At 40.7% G+C, this 16,940-nt stretch overlaps 1 protein-coding gene and 1 long non-coding RNA gene across 3 annotated transcripts in view; one reads left to right on the top strand and one right to left on the bottom strand.

Moving 5' to 3' along the window:
• Positions 1-16,940, top strand: part of USP4 (ubiquitin specific peptidase 4) — a 35,098-nt gene that overhangs the window by 6,276 nt on the left and 11,882 nt on the right. The window contains exons 7-13 of one of the 2 annotated variants that reach the window (XM_081900258.1): positions 1,315-1,446; positions 2,473-2,590; positions 3,640-3,813; positions 4,612-4,770; positions 6,315-6,539; positions 8,145-8,228; positions 10,982-11,076. In XM_081900258.1, coding sequence (XP_081756384.1) covers positions 1,315-1,446; positions 2,473-2,590; positions 3,640-3,813; positions 4,612-4,770; positions 6,315-6,539; positions 8,145-8,228; positions 10,982-11,076 — 987 coding nt within the window. The remainder of the gene's footprint in view (positions 1-1,314; positions 1,447-2,472; positions 2,591-3,639; positions 3,814-4,611; positions 4,771-6,314; positions 6,540-8,144; positions 8,229-10,981; positions 11,077-16,940) is intronic. The other variant, XM_081900259.1, reaches the window with a different exon arrangement.
• LOC309363923 lies at positions 12,788-14,045 on the bottom strand. Its single transcript, XR_014165657.1, has 2 exons — positions 13,316-14,045; positions 12,788-13,282 (listed from the first exon to the last, which is right to left on the bottom strand). It is a non-coding gene; the product is annotated as an uncharacterized lncRNA (long non-coding RNA).

Raw genomic sequence — 16,940 nt, 5'->3', positions numbered from 1 at the left:
TCTGTCTAACTTGGGTCTGAGAGGTGTCTCTATCACTGTTTAACTTGGCATGACACTGACTATTTTGCTTCTTTCTCTATTCTGTTATTATTACATTGTGTTTATTGTCCTGTTGTATTTTAACTTGTTAGCCACTTTTGAGAGCTTTCAGGCTAAACAATGAGATAGGAAATGCCCTAAGTCCTGTTACACTCATTTTTCTAAATTGAAGTAGCATTGACTTAAAAAATAAGTACCAAAAACATACTTTAAAGTTACATTTCTGCCTCTCATAATCTTGACGGAATTAATCTTAGTTTTACAATATTGAAATAATAGTTTCCTTAAGAGGTAGTGAAATGCGCAGCTCAGTTTTTTAAAAAAACAGTGAAGAACTATCCTATGCACTGCTTCATTCTGAACTGAGCCTGTTGCAAAGCCATCTACAATTTAAGCCACATGTAAGGATTCATCTAACCTGCCCCTACAAAAGATTCCCACAGGGCTTTCGTCCCTTCTGCCTCCCACATGCTCCACAAATTGGCTTGGGAAAGATCAGAAGAACTTCTAGCACAGTACATGACTTGCATAGGTGGAATTATTGGAAGATGAAACATTGAATTCCACCCAATGTATCAGGCATTACAATTCTTATTGGCCCCTGACTACAGCTGCAGGTAGTTAAAATGTTAGAGTATTTACAAATCACTGGTAGATTATGGCAAGGAATATCTATTCTACTTAAGCCGTCTTTTTCAAAAGGTAATTATTTCATTTAGTAGATTAATTTTAGTCCTAAAAATCCTGTTGGTTGCCTTCTGTTCTGCTGGGAGGGGACAGATTTATGCTATGAGCATGCAAATATGAATCTGAGGCCTTGTACCAGTTAAGATTAGTAGTCTTGCTAGCCTAGTACTAATTACAATGATTGATTGTGGATCAAACACTGATTCAGAAGTATGGTTCTTTCCTAGCAATTATTTGGAGAACTCTTAATCAGCTGGAATGCAAATGGCGCATCGTATCATGCGCTCTGCCATGTAAGAAATTGCCTTGTGTAGCTTAGTACCACTTGCATAAGTTCTCCTTTGTATTTTACAATAGGGAAATTCCATACAGAATGAGGGGTGAGTAATAGATTTCTAATTCCATTGACTCATAAACAACCCACCTCTTCAACCTGAAGTCATTCCTTCTGGGTTGGAAATCCAGAAATAAACAGTTTAAAATAGTAAACTATACTAAAAAGTCAGTTAAAGACTCTCAGGAATTTTTTTTTAAAAATCAACAACAAAAACCCTGATGGGATTTTTACTACTTTTTTTTCCCTCCCAGATCAAGCACTGCAACAAGCAGAAATCTAGCTACCTCTTCAAAATCATCAGCAAGCTCTTGCTCCTCTTCAACCATAACAAATGGTGATAGCAATAACTCCTATAGTTTGAACTGCTCCAGCCTTGGCAAAGGGTAATAGCAAGAATGTGTCTGCTGTTCTTTATGTAACTTCCTTTCTCTGAATACTTTTATGCATTCTCTTCTTTATTAAATAAGGTTTTGCCCTGAAGCATTCATGGCTCCACTGTTCGGAAGCTAGCTATGTAGAACTTTAAACTTAACTTCAGTTTCATGGCCCTCCGGCATTTTTTTGCCAGTTACTGTTCCATTAAGATGTATGAGTTCTGTCAATTTTTCCTACAATAGCACTTTATCATATAATAGCTGATAGGAAAAAAATGCCACTCTAAAATAGTTCATTAAACCAGATTGCGTTCTCCCATATAAACCTACTAGGACATTTGAGATCTCCCTTGGAGGCTGTGCTCTCAAGGCGCTTGCCCCTAGAGGTGTAGTGAGTGATTACTTGAGGCAAGGCTTCCCAGTCACGGCACCCAAATTATGGCAATTTCTGTCAAGCAGATTCACATTGCCTTTTCCTTGATACGGTAGTTTTGAAATGCCTGGCAAACACAGTATTACATTGGAGGATTTTAGGACCCTCTGACTTCAGTTCTTTTTATCCTGCTTGGTTGGGGTTTTTTGTGGTGGTGGTGGTGGTTTTTCCTAACTTTAGTTTTAGTCTTGGTTTCGTTTTTCATTAGCATAATGTTCTGGAAACCAAAAAGCAGGATATGAGTATTTTAAGCAAAATATAATATCAGTAAAGTGAGTCTCCACCTACAGTATGAAATGGTACAGTCAGGCAGCAGACTGGCTACCTCATAATACTTGATTGTGAGAACTAGGTCTGAGGGAGGAATTTTATAGTGTAGGCATGTGTATACTATAGATCAGTTGGAAAGTTTGCTTTGTCTTAAGTTTGAGTTACGTGTTTAATTGTATTGTGTTTTTATATTCTGTAAACTCGCCATAAAAATTTGATGCAGGGCGGGTAAGAAATACAATATACATTATTTTTGTATCGCTGTAAAATAGTTTCTTAGCCAAAATATTCTGCAACCTGTTATCATATTCCAGTATGTTTTCCCCCTCCAGAGGTTCTAGCTTTTCCTGCAACTCCTACAACAACAGGGAGAGCCCTCCTCAGTCACAGCCTGGTCTTTGTGGGCTCAGTAACCTAGGAAATACATGCTTCATGAATTCAGCTTTACAGGTAAAGAACTGGTACAATCTGCTGAAGAACCTAGAGTGGTAGGCACTGTACTGCTTGGGTTTTATACTACCCCATCTTAAATTTTATAACTGTTAGGTTCCCATACAGCTTGGAAAACCTACATAATGCTGTGGGTTACAATGGAAGATAGAAAGCTGCATTTTTCAAGTGTCAGAACCCTGGTCTTCGTATTGCCGATATCTTATAAACCAAACCCTGGCTCCTCTATGAGTAGCACAGGAGCAGCAGGGCCAAGGGAGGAGCAAAGTGGCTATACTTTTTGCTGCGAGAATCCACTCACTCAATCATACTTAGCCATTGTTTGGATTAGCATTGTGTGCAAACCAGGCTGCTGACTGGCAGCAGCTCTCTAAGGTTCAAGGCATGAAACTTTCTCAGCCCTATACAGTGGTGCCTCGCAAGACGAAATTAATCCGTTCCGCGATTTTCTTCGTCTAGCGGTTTTTTCGTCTTGCGAAGCAAGCCCATTGACAGCTTAGCGGATTAGCGCTATTAGCGGTCTAGCGGCTTTTAGCGATCAGCTGAGAAGCGGCTTATCAGCGGAACAGCTGATAAGCGGCTTAGCGCTTAGGGAAAGGGCGGAAAAAAGCGGGGGGGAAGCGGGAACTCGCAAGATTTTTTCGTCTTGCGAAGCAACCCCATAGAGAAATTTGTTTAGCGAAGCGCCTCCAAAAACGGAAAACCCTTTCGTCTAGCGGGTTTTTCGTCTTGCGAGGCGTTCGTCTTGTGGGGCACCACTGTATGATGATGCCAGGGTTTGCACATGGAGCCTCCTGTATACACAACAAGTGGTCTACCCTGAGCTATGACCCTGTCCTCCCAAAATAGAAATAACCCAGCTAGTACATATTACTCAGTTTTCTTCTTACAGCAGTTTCCATATGTAATATTTAATGTAGCTTGCAATACAGTTCCGTATAGGGTGATTTTGCTGACTCTAGTACAATTTTAGTTTTCATTGGGCTGAAAATGGGTTGTTGGCATGGCTTTCTTTTTTATGTATTTCTTGTGTCTGAATGTTCTTCTAGTGTTTGAGTAACACCCCTCCACTGACTGACTATTTCTTGGAAGATGAGTATGAAGCTGAAATAAATCAGGAGAATCCTCTGGGAATGAGAGGAGAAATTGCAGAAGCATATGCAGAACTCATCAAACAGATGTGGTCTGGAAGAAATTCTCACGTGGCCCCCCGCATGTTCAAAGTAAGTAGACTTTCTGTCATTGAAACACAGCTAGAGGAAGTGACATTTTTGGTTTCATGCTTTCTGCATGGAGCTTTAATGTTAGCCCTTGGGGAAATACTTTCCCCGTCTTAAAATGTCTAGCTGGGTAGCTTAGGTTGAACGTAAAAGAATGCTAAGTATGATATGGACTCCTGAGTGCTACAGTCCCTTAATAATTCACTGAATGTTGCATATTGCAGGGAAATGCCATGCATTCTGTTTAGAATAGTTGTGGTTTCTAAAGCTTTTACTGATATAATTTGATTTTTAACAAGATTTTAGGAGTTATCTGACTTCTTTTTTAAGAACTGTTTTATCTGTTTACTTTTTATTGTTTTATACCACTGTGGTATGTTGTAAAGTGCAATATTCCAAATAAAATTAAGCTGAAAGTTAGCAACTTTATATCTCTCTGAAATTAGTTGTACACTGAGTTGCTTTTGAAACAGTTGTTAAAATTGTACACATGATCTTCAAATCACTTGTTGATATTCTGTATTCAAATAAGTAACAAATGTACTTTATTAGCACGTTTGTCAGTTTCACAGAATTTTACATGGATTAACCATACGGCAACTGTATCTCATAACTGTTACCCAAAGAAACGGATATGAGAGGAGACTTCATACATCTTGGTATCTTTTTGACATTAGTTTATTGCTAGGAATTATCTAATCTTCATTGAATTCTGCAAATGAGGCTAGAGTTACTGCTTTTCTCTTCACTGCTCACATGCATCTTCCTAATGTTGTTTCCCCCCCCTTTTTTAAATTTTAGACCCAGGTTGGCCGCTTTGCTCCTCAGTTTTCGGGGTACCAGCAACAAGATTCCCAAGAGCTCCTGGCCTTTCTTTTAGATGGTTTACATGAGGATCTAAACAGAGTAAAAAAGAAACCTTACTTGGAGTTGAAGGATGCTAATGGCAGGCCTGATTCGGTATGCTGCATAGACATTCCACTGCTTGGAGTTAAATTGTGCTATAAAAGAGTAACACTCAACATATGTTACAAATTATTTTTACCCATCCAGTTCCTTTGTTTGTCTTACTGAGGATGTCTTTTTCTTAGCAAATGAATCCATGAATCAGTCCACTTGGGACCATTGACTCTTAGCCAGGCTTCAACAAATATGCTTCCCATTGTGAGTGTGGCCCTGTGCTCTGATAAGCAGGTAGCCTTCCTCCTAATTCTGAAGATGCATACATGGACGAGATTGTCCAAGCAGTTGCATGGCAAACTCCACTAGCTCCAAAGTTGGATCAAATTAGTGGCACTTACTAGAAAGGCAGAGTCCAGATAGGCGATGCAGGATCACAACAGGCATGGCAAAGCACAGTTTGTCAGGACACTGACAGATCACTGTGACTGATGCTGGCTGGAACTTAACTACAGTATTGAGAACACATTAGCTGTTTTCAGTTGTGGCCAGCCAGATATAACTACCCTTCCTCTCTTTAAGAACATAAGACCTGCATAGCCAGATCACCATTATCGGGAAGTTTTTAAAATGTTTGATGCTTTATTATGTTTTATATATTTTGTAAGCCACCCAGTTTGGCTGGGGAAACCTGAGAGCCAGGTGACCCTTTCCAATTGCAGTCAGTTGCTGTAATCCTCCTTTCTTGGCCCTGTTTAAACCGAAGTAGAACAAGGGCTTAAAAGGGAATGACATAAATAATTACTTGGGGACAGTGCCCAATTTAAAGTTTCACTTAATTGGGCTGCTTTTCCATTACAGGCCTAGTTTTTATTACGGTAATTTTGAGAATTGATGCCACACATACACACGCACACCCCAGTGTAGTGTTTATTAAATAACTGCCTTTGCATGAATGTCACAACGATCATAGTTGGAGCAAACATTGCCGAAAGCTACATATTTCTTAGGTTTGACTGTACATTACTAATTGCGCTGCAGTACTGCTTAAGCAGTTCCTTGCTCACTTGCTAGAAGCTACCTCTAATCTGCCTTTCCCTAGGTTGGGATTCACTGTCAGCAGCAGCCCTGCACAGAACACTTCTCCTCCCCTGTGTGCCCCAAATTCCCTCTGAAATTGGTTTGGGTGTTTGGGAAGAACCCCCAGAACAGCAGGGGAAGAGGAGGGGCATTGTTCCATCTCGCAAACTGAAATGCTTAGGCAGACAGAATGTTTGTAATGGTGTGACATTGGAATTCCCTCCCTAGAATTGGATTCTCTCATACTATGCAAATTTCACCTACACACTAGGGTGCAATCATCTTGTATAGTCTGTTCTGTTCTGTTCTGTTGCAAGTCACTTGCATGTTGAATTACAGGTATACCAATAAGTGAATGATTTCATTGCATACAAACATAGTTGTTCAGCATCAGTTTGTCACATCACGTCCTTCTATTGTATTTCAGTAACCTTCCCTACAGATAAAAGATGTTTCATCAGAACTTGCACCTTAATCTTTATACTGTGTTTCTGCTTCTCTGCAATGTGTTTTATTTTTTGCAGGTGGTAGCAAAAGAAGCTTGGGAGAATCATCGATTGCGTAATAACTCTATAATTGTAGATATTTTCCACGGTCTCTTCAAATCCACATTGGTCTGCCCCAAATGTTCTAAAGTTTCAGTGACTTTTGACCCTTTTTGCTACTTAACCCTTCCATTGCCCTTGAAGAAAGATCGAACCATGGAGGTTTTCTTGGTTTTTGCAGATCCACAGCGCAAACCTACTCAGGTAAGTAGAGGTGTTCATGTTGGTCTTTGTTATGAAAGACAGAAAAATCAAATTGTAGTGTTTTGTGCCCTCTGCAACTTACAAGAGGTTGCCTGCTTTTAGCATTACAATTCCGATACTAAGGGTCATTGTGTGAGCTGCGTTGTACGCCTCCCGCCTGCTCGATGTACATAGAAACACACTCAGATATCAGGTTCAAATCCCATCTTCCCCATAAAACTCACATGATCACCTTGAGTCAATTACAACCTCTCTTACCTACCTTTTCTAGTTACCTACCTACCTACCTACCTTCCAGGATTGTTGTGAGGAAAAAATGTGCAGAGAAAGAGATAATGTACAACACCTTTACCTCCAACAGATAAATGGAATGAAATCAAATTTAAAATAGATATAGCTGGAACAAACATTGCTGTCTTAAAATACACAGTTCACAACAAGCCTTCCTACCCCAGCATGTAAAATGACCAGCTTTGCATTATATGTTCATTATATATATATATATATATATATGTACACGCAGCATACGTACACGCAGAGATAAGATGCATCCAGTCCCCAATCTTGAGATCAGTTTTACAGAGACTCTGGGAAGGCAGCTAAGTCTGTACTCCAAGCATGCTCACCTGTGAGTAAGCCCAACTGAGCATAGTGAGATTGACCTCACCTGTATGTTTTGTGATCTACATGTTTGGAGAGGGAATCTGTCCAATCCATTTTTCAGCAGGTGAGATCCCAATTGCCAGTCATATTACACGCAGGGAGGAGGGAACCCCAAGGATGTTCACACAGAAGCCCTGGCCACAATTGCAGTCCAAGAATCAGAGATGACCTCTCTGATTTCAGTCACCGCCTAGCAACAACATTCCCACAAAGAAACCTAATTGGCCTGTAATTATGGGCTGATAATTTTGGATGTAGTTTCCACTAAACAATCTTTCACAACCTAGTCTTCTGCATATTTCTGAGTCTTATATAAACTGAATTTTGTTGCTAAGTGTCATAACTTATACCTCACAAACTACATAGGGTAGTATCTGACTGAATTGTACTCAGGGTAGATCCACTGAAATCAATCAAGTTAAGTCATCGGGTGTATATTGCATATGACTAATATTAGATATCAGCAATAGTGACCCCCTTAGCAATAGTATTAATTGCTTCTTGGTAGATTGCAAGCTGAATCCCCAATACAGTGTATCTTTCTAGCTTTAGTTAAGAGTAAAAAATGCCAGTTTTTTTCCTGTCATAGCATTAGCTTTTTACAATCCCAGCAGTGCTTATAACAGGACAACATTTTTACATTTAAATTTATCCTAATAAAATGTGGTTTCTTCACAATTTTGCTTGATTGCACAAACAATGGTGGCTGGTTTGGACATAACAGTAAGCCAAGGGTAGTGGTTTGTTGCTCCTACTTACTAGCAGGTAGGAGAAAAGCAGAAGCTGCGTTCACAGTAAACTGTTAACCATGTCTGACTATAACACGCAAACACACCCTGTATCAAACCTGGTTACTGATGCTGATCCTTAAGTCTAGAATTGTATTCCTTACCAAGGTTTATTTTGCCTAGTATAAGTGTAATGTTCTGCTTTTTTCCCCAGTACAAGGTAATTGTGCCAATGATGGGGGCTGTATCTGACCTGTGTGATGCACTCTCAAAATTCTCCGGGGTTCCTGCAGAAAATGTAAGGCTAAATAATATTGTGTGATAAATAAAAGGGTTCCGTTTTCTACTAAATGTTATTAGGTAGACTGATTCCTGAATTAGTTAAAAATAACTTTAACAAACATTATAAGAAGGTGACTTGATATTGTGTATTGGGCACATCTTTTAAAAGGTTGTAAATTTTTCTTTTTAGGGCAAGAAGTGAGGAGTCACGTTCCACTTTCCACATGTTAAAATGTTTGTCTATACAGAAACTTAGATGAAAACAAACTGTCCTCTTTCAGATAAAAAACTCTGACAAGAACAGCTTGTCAGCATGAGCCCATTCTCTGACCTTGTCCTTGTTCTGCTTGCCCTAATACCAACTATGCATAGCACGCATTTTGAAAGATGTCCCCAAGTGCTTGAAGTGAGCATTGGGTCAAAATGAGACCTTGGATCCTTAGCACTGATATCTCCTTGATAATTATGTACAGTGGTGCCCCGCAAGACGAATGCCTCGCAAGACGAAAAACCCGCAAGACGAAAGGGTTTTTCGGTTTTTGCGACGCTTCGCTAGACGATTTTCCCTATGGGCTTGCATCGCAAGACGAAAGCCCATAGGGAAATCTCGGGGACCTCTTTTAAATGCTGGCGGTGGGGAGCAAAGCCTTTCCCCCCCCTCCGGACTTCAGAAGAGGTCCAGGAAGGCCGGCGGGGGCGAAAGGCTTTGCTCCCCACCGCCAGCATTTTAAAAGCGGTCTGGGATAGCAGGGAAGCGCTTCCCGCTATCCCGGACGGCTTTTGAAGGCAGGCGGGGGGGAGCAAAGACTTTTGTCCTGGACCTCTTCCGAAGGCGGGCGGGGGGCAAAAGTCTTTGCTCCCCCCTGCCTGCCTTTCCTGGAGAGCGGAAAAGGCAGCGCTGCCGCCCGCCAGCATTTTAAGATCGCCCCGGGACAGCGGAAAAGTCTCCGCTGTCCCGGGAAGGCAGGCGGGGGGGAAGCAAAGACTTTCGCCCCCGCCAGCCTTCAGAAGAGGTCGGGGGACAGACTGTCCCCAGACCTGGTCTGAAGGCGGTTCGGTTTCCATAGGAACGCATTAATTGATTTTTAATGCATTCCTATGGGAAACCGTGCTTCGCAAGACGAAAAACTCGCAAGACGAAAAGAGTTGCGGAACGAATTAATTTCGTCTTGCGAGGCACCACTGTACATTCTACAAATATTTAATAGGAAGGGCATTCTTAGCAGAATTTGGTATTGTGTTACAAATGATCTGTATGTAGTTGAGAATTGATCTTGTGTAATAATGAAGAGTTTTTTAAACTGTAAATATGATCTATTTCTATATCTTATATAGCTCAGTCTGTAGATCATGAGGCTGTTAATATCAGGGTCGTGGGTTCAAGTCCCACGTTGGGCAAAAGATTCCTGCATTGTAGGGGTTGGATTAAATGAACCTCATGGTCTCTTCCAACTCTACAATTCTATGAAATCGTCTGGTGAAAGACATCATCTTAATGTTTTATAATCAGATAATATTTAAGAGGAAAGAAAGAAAAATAACAATTGCTATTCTAATGGGCTCTTTGAGAGTGTATTTGATGATGGTGATCTCATGCAAAATGTAAGGGATATTCTAGAAACCAGACCAAATAAATGGGGATTTGAGGGAATAGGAGGGAATCCTATTCTGGTTAGTGTATTCAGGTCAGTTCCCACCTACTTCTTTTGTCAGCTCCCTAATGTATATGATAGCTAACCTTAATTATCTTGAATTCAACTCTGTAAGCTGAAAATGGTGGAGAAGGTGATTGAGCTGGGAAAAGAACACATTTGGGATTAAGGAAGTAAGAAGAAGCAGTGGCTAGGCCAGTACCCTTGGGAGAAGAAGAACCCTGTTTCATTCCACTACCTAACTGCTTATTATCAGATCAAAGTTTTTGTTGCCAGTGGTTGTTAGGCATTCTCTTTGCCATCCTTGCTTTCAAGCAGTTGCTTTTCAAATTATATTGCCCATTTTGAAAAGAGATTTTTCTCTGGGCAAGCTATTAAAGCAACCAGTTCTATTCAGTTTTGGCATCTGTTTGCTTGGCAAACACAAGGAGTCTTAACTATTCCTCATCGCTGAGATCCAGTATATTGTACTAGTTCTTTCATTTGGCTACTGTTTTTTTTGTTGTTGTTGTTTTTTGCTTAGTCAGCTTATTTAGGGACGCGGGTGGTGCTGTGGGTTAAACCACAGAGCCTAGGACTTGCCAGTCAGAAGGTTGGCGGTTCGAATCCCCGCGACGGGGTGAGCTCCCGTTGCTCGGTCCCAGCTCCTGCCAACCTAGCAGTTCGAAAGCACGTCAAAGTGCAAATAGATAAATAGGTACCGCTCCGGCGGGAAGGTAAACGGTGTTTCCGTGCGCTGCTCTGGTTCGCCAGAAGCGGCTTAGTCATGCTGGCCACATGACCCGGAAGCTGTACGCTGGCTCCCTTGGCCTATAGAGCGAGATGAGCGCCGCAACCCCAGAGTCGGTCACGACTGGACCTAATGGTCAGGGGTCCCTTTAACTTTACCTTTACCCTCGGCTTATTTAAGCATGAGTCACTTGACACCAAACTTCCTCTTGGGGTTGGACTAGATGATCCTTGGGGTTCCTTCCAGCTCTACAATTCTATTATTCTGTGATTGTAGAATATTGAAAATGCCTAGGAGAAATCTTCAATATTTTTCTTGAACTTGGCTTATATTTTGATTATCATTATGCTATTCTGACTTCCATTCTCAACTACTTCCTGTTTTTAGATGGTGGTGACAGATGTTTATAATCACCGATTCCACAAAATTTTCCAGATGGATGAAAGCTTAAGTCAGATTATGCCAAAGGACAACATCTTCGTGTGAGTAACCGGTACTTTGGGAAGAGTAGAGATAAGAAACTTCTGCTATGTAACATTTGAGTGTTTAGCCTGAATAGATTATTTGGTACCCACAATTTATGTAGGTGATCAGTAGTTCTTACATTGTGTTGTATGCTGTTCTGATGAGATATCATGTGGTGTGGGACACATATTGTTTAATTAGTGACCTTTGAGGTGTTTGTGTGCTGCTATTTTCCTCTTGGATTTTTTATTGTTTAGCTGTGCAGATGCCAATAGATCTAGAAAACATTGGGGCTACGTTACATGGAATGCTAAATCTCCACTGAAATTTACTAACGTTTTTGAAACTTAAAAGAGCATGAAAATGTTTACGTTTACATTGGGAAATCAGGCATGGAGAACTTGTGACAATTCGAAACTAAACCTTAAACTTTGGATTCTAGTTTTAAAGTTAGCTGTAAGCCTGCCTCACATACACCTACCCCCAACTTCCAGTGTGTCTGCAGGTATTGTTTTCTGAGTATCTGTCATGTACACATTCCTATAAAGTTGTGTATATATGAAATGTTGGTGGATAAACATCATGAGCACTACCTTGTGCTTCTCTTGTCAATCTTTTGGGAATGCACCAGTAAAACTGATCCTGGAGTTGGTCAGTTTGGGCAAGTTTGGTGCAACATTTATTTATAGTAAGTGGATGGGGCTTGTTCATCACTGTCAAGTAAGAAATGGCTAGAACAGAGACATTTTAAAAGAAGTATATTTGACATCTTACAATGCACCTCTTTTTAAGAAGGTTTTTTGTGTGTGTATATACGGTATACATGCATGGGAGCACACATACACATACTGTATTAGAATTGCATTTTGGATTGTATTCCCATTGTGTTGGAGCTATGAGTACAAATATGAACTATAAAAGATGAGCCTTTAAACTAAGTTCCTAGCAATTGGATATGATTGCAGAATGTCACAAATCCAACTAAATTTGTCTATTTTTAAATTCCTAAAAGCTCTCTGTACTTAGTTAGGACTTTGTTAGATATTTGTGAATAGCAGATTGTTTTGCACTTCTTTAATAGGAAACTTCAAAATAGTTAAAGTGAAGCAGACTGTGAAATTAGGTTAGGAGAAGTGGTGGTAGTGGCAGTACAGTGATTGACTATTGATATCAAGTGACAGTGAAAATTTGTTGGTGGCAATAGGAGGGTCTGGCTTTGTTTTGTGTAGTATTTATAGAGCTGCATCATTAAGTCTCTCTAAAATGATAACATGGTTTTGTTAAATACTAGGTAGGTTCAGAATAAGAATGTACTCATCCACAACTTGATTGTGGAGGATAAAGAGGCCAACCTGGCATAACTAAGACTTGGGTGGGCCTGATCTCACCCATCTCTCTGACCAGTTACTCGGTGCAACAGCAGGTCAGACTTCAGTGTTGGGGATAGAGGTACAGTGGTACCCTGGTTCTCAAACTTAATCCATTCCGGAAGTCAGTTCCAAAACCAAAGCGTTCCAAAACCAAGGCATGCTTTCCCATAGAAAGTAATGCAAAATGGATTAATCCGTTCCAAGCTTTTAAAAACAACCCCTAAAACAGCAATTTAACATGAATTTTACTATCTCACAAAACCATTGATCCATAAAATGAAAGCAATAATCGATGTACTCTAATATAAAATAAATAAGACAGTATTGTAGATGATAAAAATTAAAATTATTTTTCCCCCTTACCTGCACTGATGATAGTCATTGTTTGGATGGGGGACTTTTATCCATTTCCACAGTCACAAAATCAATCAGTAGCTGAACTGGGTTCCACACAGTCACAAAAACAAATCAATCAAAAAAGTCTCAAAAACAAAAACAGAAAAATAAATAGCAAAAAAAGAGAGCACCAAACTTAATCCATTCCAGAAGTCCGTTTTACTTCCGAAATGTTCGAAAACCAAGGTGTAGCTTCTGATTGGTGCAGGTTCCCCAGAAACACTTCTGAAAAGCATTAGAAAACTGGAACACTTACTTCTGGGGTTTTGGCGTTTGAGAATCAAGGCGTTTGAGAACCACTTTCTTGATATAGTTCTTAGAATTTCAGTGCAGCTCACTAGTACACCTCTTGTCCTCAGGGCAGAATGAGAATGTCTTTACCTGATGTTGGGCCATAGAGACAGATTAGGGGTGCTGCTGGTATGCCGTCCACCCTGTTTCCCAACAGCCTTGATGGCTGTGGTGGTTGTGAAAATAGTATTGAAGGAACCCAGGATGATTGTCCTGGGTAACCTTCAGTGTGTGTGCCGAAGCTCTCAGGGCCAGTTTTTGAGCTCATAGTCTCTGTGGTAACCATGCATCTGTCTCATCATCTATCTAAGATGTGGTAGGACATAGCTTGGATCTTGTCTTTGCTTCAAGTGGTAGTATCTGTCTCTTTCTGTGGAGTAGGGGGTGGGTGGGTGGGTTCTACAACACAGTCATCATGGTCAGACCACTTCCTGGTGAAGTTTGGAATTGTGGTGCCTACATCCCACTGCAGGGGTGGAGGTCCATGGAGATTAATAGAATGCAGTGGATTCCTGAATGTTATGCAGGAGTTTCTGGTGGATAGAGTAAGTGAACCTGTCAAGGCCTTGGTCTCACTATAGAATGTCAAGATGAGATGGGCCACTGACACAAATCCTCCCAAGTGCTCTCTTAAGTGCTGTGGAGTCCATTCAGTAGCCTGGTGCTTTGGGAGCTGCAAATGATGAAACAGGCTGCATTACACTAGAGTACAGGTGGTGGACGTCTTGTTGAAAAGCAAACAAAACACTTTTGTAGAGGTAAAACCTCTCTTAACCAGAATTTAGCATCTCGGTTCTAGTCTACCTAAAATGTTTGTTTGATTATCTCCCCCCCCCTTTAAAAATATTTTTTATTGATTTTTCCATGTATACTTCTTCTAACAATCTCCGTAGTATAATTTCAAGTCTGGAAGGGAGAAGCCTCCTTTATCTTTTGTATCTATAAGTATTTTATATTTTATTCTAGGCTTTTTCCCATTCCAGGCAAACTTAGAAATATCTTTTTGCCAGTTTCTGAAGCAGACAAGATTGCTTATTCCTCCCCCCCTTCTTTACATGCTTCATTAATTATGGCAGCTCAAAGGCAGTGCATGTTTGTGTAAAATGAAATCTAGATACAGTCCCTGATAGCAGTGAAGCTGGCAAAGACTCCTGACTGAGCCCCTGGCAAGACTCTTGACAGTTAGCATACTGAGTTAGATGGATCAATGGAGGCTTCCTGACTAATGATGCTTAGACTTGAAAGAATGGATTTGAACAACATTTTGAACTGAAGCATTTGAAGTTCTTCAAATGTAAAGTGAACTTTTAAGGTTTATTAACAAATGTGATTAATATATTACACTCTCCCTTATTTTGTATCTGCAACATTTGGAAGTTGATAATGGCTTGTCAAGGCATCTCAGTTCCAGCATTATGCAAATTATACTTTGTACTAATCCCATTTTAGAACCCAAATCATGATTTTGAGCTTCCAAGCATATATGCAGATGATGTTAGAGCTTTCATACTTGGTCTACTCAGCATTCCTATCTCTTGATACTGTGATCTTCTGGGTGGGAGTCATGGCCATAACCATGGTTTGTCAACTTGAGTCATCATACCCAACTCTGGTTAGGACAAAGCACAATTTGAAAACACATTTCAAAACAGGATTGTCTTAATTCTCATTTGCTAGCCTACCACAAACCATGGTTTGTCATTTCAGCTATTAGTGGCCTCATTCGCATGTATCTACCCATAGGTTACAAACATCTTCTGAGGTCCTGTTGGGTGTCCCACTACTTAAGGATGGTGTGCAGTAATGCAAGGGTGGACCTTTTTCATGGCAACACCCAGATTACTAAAGCTTAGTTTAGTGTTACATGTCCAAATCTTAGGGTCATGTGGTCCCCTCCATTTTCCTCCAGTGTAGTCACAAGAGAATCAACTTTCAGCTTAATAATAATAATAATAATAATAATATAATTTATTTATACCCTGCCCATCTGGCTGAGTTTCCCCAGCCACTCTGGGCGGCTTCCAATCAAGTGTTAAAAACAATACAGCATTAAATATTAAAAACTTCCCTAAACAGGGCTGCTTTCAGATGTCTTTTAAAGATAAGGTAGCTGCTTATTTCCCTCACATCTGAAGGGAGGGCGTTCCACAGGGCAGGCGCCACTACCGAAAAGGCCCTCTGTCTGGTTTCCTGTAACCTCACTTCTCACAATGAGGGAACCGCCAGAAGGCCCTCGGTGCTGGATCTCAGTGTCCGGGTTGAACGATGGGAGTGGAGATGCTCCTTCAGCTAATAATAGTTACTTGTTATGTCTAAACCCAGACAAGCTGTTTACCGTTTACTGTTAGAGACTCAAATTTCAAATTGTGGTTCATGATCCTGTCTATTTCCTGAAAACATTGTTAATAGTAAGCACAGCTTGGATACAATAAGTAATCTTGGTTAGCTGAAAAACGAAGCAAAGGTTTCCTCACAGCCATGCCCGAGGATGTGAGGGGATTGGGATGCAGTACACAAAGACACTAAATTAGTGTAACACTAACTTAGGGTGATGTTGCCCCTGTTTGGTGGAATAGCATTCCTGTTGAGATATGGCAGGCAGCCTCTATCTGCACTTTCCTGCAAAAATTGAATATGTTTTTGTTCCTGTGATAAACTCGCACCAATGCATTCTAAACCCTTAAATATGTAGCAAAGGTGCCTGTAATATTTCTACTTGGAGGGCTTGAAGCTTCAGAATGTGCATGATGTAGACCTGGAAAATGGCACAGAGCAAAGATTACCTCTGTTCCTTAAGGCAACTGTGGTGATCAAAAATGAATCCCTCCACCCCACAGTTTTTAAGTGAGAGGGAAAAGTTAGGTGAGCTGATCACCAATCTCCAGCATCTCATCCATTTTGGAACCTGAATTGTTCTATCATGTTTGCCTTTTTTCAGTTGTGCTATTTTTGACACCGTATTGCAAATAACAGAAATCACTTTTTTTCAGTAGCTGGGAGCTAGCAAAGAATTTCCAGTATTAATTGTTAGCTGAATTGCTCTCCAGGTGTATTGCATACATACTTTAACCAGTTGTTAGAGGATTGGTTAATGTGGTACTGGTAGATGCGTTGGAGGCATTCATGAGTGGCAGGAGGATGTAAAGTTTGAGTCCAAGCATTTATAAGAACATGGTGGTCTAGCAGTGTTGCTGCCTGGAATCAGCAATTCTTGGGAAAGTTGCTTCTCCTACTGAATGTTCAGTTGACAGATTGTAATAAAGGTGATCTGCAAATCAATCTGGCAAAACTACATCAACATGCGTCACTTGTGCTGAATTCCCCCAGGCTAAACTAAAAGGGGCATTCAGCACTCAGTGCAGACACTTACTATTTTTTCCCCTTAGGTCCCATGATGCTCCGCCCCAACTAGGCTCCTGCTCCGATGTAAAGCCCCAGCATGTGCCATGATGGTGATATCACATCACCCAGGATCCTGCTGGAGCATGGAGCCAGCCTACAAGGGGTCAGGTAAGTGTCTATCATTGCACAAATATGCAAAGTTTTTGTCGGGTTTTTCCTTCCCAGGGGAAGCATCTTGGGATATGAGGCTGGAGAGATTTTATATGTTTGAGTGCCTTTGTTATCTTAGCCTGGATAATGGAGGCATTCAGCATATATGTTTAAAATTGATGAAACTTTGCCAAAATGATTTGCAGGTCACACTTAACTTACTGACATCAACTGTCATAATATTCTCATGCCAGTCACTTTACCCTGGTTTCCTGCCCACCTTACCTTGCATAGTTTCTCTACCCTTGTTTGCTTGGAACTGGTAAAAGACT

Source organism: Podarcis melisellensis (genome assembly GCF_964234715.1).
Source record: "Podarcis melisellensis genome assembly, chromosome: 2".
Lineage (NCBI taxonomy): Eukaryota > Metazoa > Chordata > Lepidosauria > Squamata > Lacertidae > Podarcis > Podarcis melisellensis.
This window is presented reverse-complemented; position numbering and strand designations above follow the sequence as displayed.